General features: G+C 40.2%; 1 protein-coding gene across 1 annotated transcript in view; it reads right to left on the bottom strand.

The window, feature by feature from the left end:
- ATP6AP1 (ATPase, H+ transporting, lysosomal accessory protein 1) overlaps window positions 1–2,816 on the bottom strand; it is a 63,604-nt gene that overhangs the window by 53,487 nt on the left and 7,301 nt on the right. Inside the window, exons 2-3 of the mRNA XM_009332270.1 lie at window positions 2,495–2,621; window positions 2,321–2,389 (exon numbers count right to left, since the gene is read on the bottom strand). Of these exons, the coding sequence (XP_009330545.1) occupies window positions 2,321–2,389; window positions 2,495–2,621 (196 nt within the window). The remainder of the gene's footprint in view (window positions 1–2,320; window positions 2,390–2,494; window positions 2,622–2,816) is intronic.

Here is a 2,816-nt window from a genome sequence, read left to right as displayed (position 1 = left end):
GGAGTTTCTCTGAACCTTCTTAAATGGCCATCCCCTGGCTCACTTACTGGGGACGGCACATCCAGTTTCCCACTCCCAGGTCAATCAAATCCTTTTCGGGGGCAGTAGGAGCCTTAGAAGCAATCATTGCCCTATTGTCAAATTGGGGTTCTGCCCTCATACTCTCCCGAGTGGGCTGTTCAAATTTGGGGGGCATTTTCTTTTTGTTTTTCCAGGCTCAGATGAGTTGGGGACACTCTCCACACCGACACCCCCCGTTGGCAGGTCCAACGCTGGATCCAGGATTGGTGATTTCTTTATCTCTCTCTACCTCTCTCCTGCTTCTCTCTTTCTCTCTTCTCCTCCCCCTTCTCGTTCTCTGTTTTTGATGTTGTTAAGCAATACAAGGCCTACCTCAACTCCTCACAAAGCCGCTTAGCTTGTATTATATATTAAGACATAGAGGGTTGATGCTTATAGAAGTGTTTGTGCCATTAAAGTTGGAGTTTGTTTTTGGACCTTGAGCGTTATTTCACCTTAATCCACGCCAAGGGGATTTGCGGATCTTAGTCACTCTCCCCTCCTCCTAGGTGGGACGTGACAAAGTCACAGCACCTCACCCCCACAAAACTCTGCTGGAAAAGTATTAAGATTGCCAAGTCCAACAGAACAAATCTAGGAGTGCTGGAGTTAATTAAGGTGAGCCATTTGTCAAAAGAAACTTTCCAGTTTTGAAGTAGCTGTAACGAGAAAAAATTTCTCAGCTCCAAGACAGAAAGGGAACAGAGGCAAGGTCAGAAAGCGAACAAACTGTTACAGACATTTATTCAGCTTGTTGAAAACCTGGCTTTAAATTTTTGCTCTGCCGTATTCAGACCAAAGATTTACTTAAACACGATCCTTTGTTTAGCTGAGGACCTCCTCACTCAGTAGGTCCCCAATCCACTCAGTATACCACCCAATTTCTAAACCCATCAGTCTCTAGACTCATCTCTAGCCTTTGGCTATAAGCTCTATCTATCTACAGTGCTGATGGAGTCCTGATTACAAGGCAAAAGAAGAAAGTTTTAAATTCTTCAATATCCTTCCTCTTAAACATCCAGGGCCTACTTAAATAAGACCACCGCATCTTTAGGAGCTTGCAGTATCACATGTACATTTCACACAGCTTCTAAAATCAAACCAGCTTTGCAGTCAGGCAGCAACGAAATTTGCTCCAGACACAGCCTCGCATGGATTTTAAACCCAGAGAAGATAAGGCATACCAGAGAAGTACCAGTACTTCTGCCTGTGGGTGCAACCGCTGATCCTTACACTACAAATTATTATTACTCCCATTCATTCCTCAGAAAACCCATATACATACTCTGAATAGTTGTTTTTGTTCCAGCATCAGTGTTAAAATGCTGTTATATGGCAAAGAGATTAAGATCTCCGGTATCAGTGACATAAGGAAGATGTGAGGTTCTTAGACTGTATAGGTGGGGGGACAGGTAATATGTGAATATTTATGTATCTAATTACACATACAGCTTGCTGTGTGGTGGTTGGGAATTTACACTTCCTCACATGCTCTGATACCAGTTACGTGACTAATAGCTCTGTTCATCCTGCTCTGCCCGCAGGAACGCCTTTATGACTTCCATGTGTCAGCACTTCCTTTGTCTAATAACAGTTCAATAAACTGCCGCGTGAGTATAACCAGAGATGACGTGCACAAAATCTGTAAACCTCCTGAGTGAGAAGCTGAAGGTGCTGACCGGCTTAGGAGGACTCCATCCTAGATTCTGTGCCTCGAGTTGGTTTCAAATTACTCAAGTAGCATGGGTTTTTTTTTTCATAAAGATTAAAGCAATCCAGTATCTAGTCATATATTAGCTACATTCAAATATGAAACAGTTAACTCCCTGCATCAGTTCAGAGAGCTTCAATTTCTATGAAAATAAAATAGATGTTCAATTCTGAAAATCAGGAATAAATAATTGATTCCTATAACTTCTTTTCTTTCTATGGCTTCAAAAGAGAATTTTGGGGTGTCAGTCTGGAAGTTTATATTGTTTTTCACAATATAAAATTGCAGCATGTTTAGGAATAATTTTGTCAGTTACGGTGAATTCAGAAAACTTGATGTTCAGAAATAAAATAGCTACAAAACACTTCTGCAAACTCAGTTGATTTCCTTTAACCCATCTGCTTAAACTTAAATAATCTCAATAATTTAAAAAGGAAAACTGCTGCAATTCAGTTTAATTTTCCCAATTATTGTTTGTTTGCATCTTTCTTATTTTTTTTTTAAACTTTAGATACTGCATATAAAGAAATAAAAGAGAGAAATGCTTGCCTGAACATTTTGAAATGGATTCTTGTTACCGTAGGATTCACTGAGGTATGTGAAATCATCTATGCTAAGCTGAAAAACAAAGAGAGTAGATTGGTGAGAAGGAGCCATGGCATCTCATTTAGGTACAGACTTGCACTCGGCATTGGTGAGAGAAAAGGAATTAATGTTACATACTGTATCTTGCAGGAACAAGATGAGGTTTCTGGAATTCTGGGTAAAAACAGGTTGCAAGAGTACAGTCAGCTCCTGTGCTGAGACGATGTGTCCTTCGTGCAAAGCAGTGTCTGGATTCCACTGCGATCTACAAAGAAAAATTTTTTTTTCTGTAAAATTTGCTGCCAGTGATGACACCTCTTTTCTCTTTAAAAATGCAGCAGCAGGTAATGATACCATCGTCTTTGGATTAAGATCAGGTTTACAGTTCAGTTTACTTCCATTCTACTCAAGAGGAAAAGAACTTGCCCATTTATGCCCGTATCACATTAACTGTGTTACA

Source organism: Pygoscelis adeliae, unplaced genomic scaffold (assembly GCF_000699105.1).
Source record: "Pygoscelis adeliae isolate BGI_AS28 unplaced genomic scaffold, ASM69910v1 Scaffold9, whole genome shotgun sequence".
In the NCBI taxonomy this organism is placed as follows: domain Eukaryota; kingdom Metazoa; phylum Chordata; class Aves; order Sphenisciformes; family Spheniscidae; genus Pygoscelis; species Pygoscelis adeliae.
Note: the sequence above shows the minus strand (reverse complement) of the source record. Positions and strands in the feature narration are given on the sequence as shown.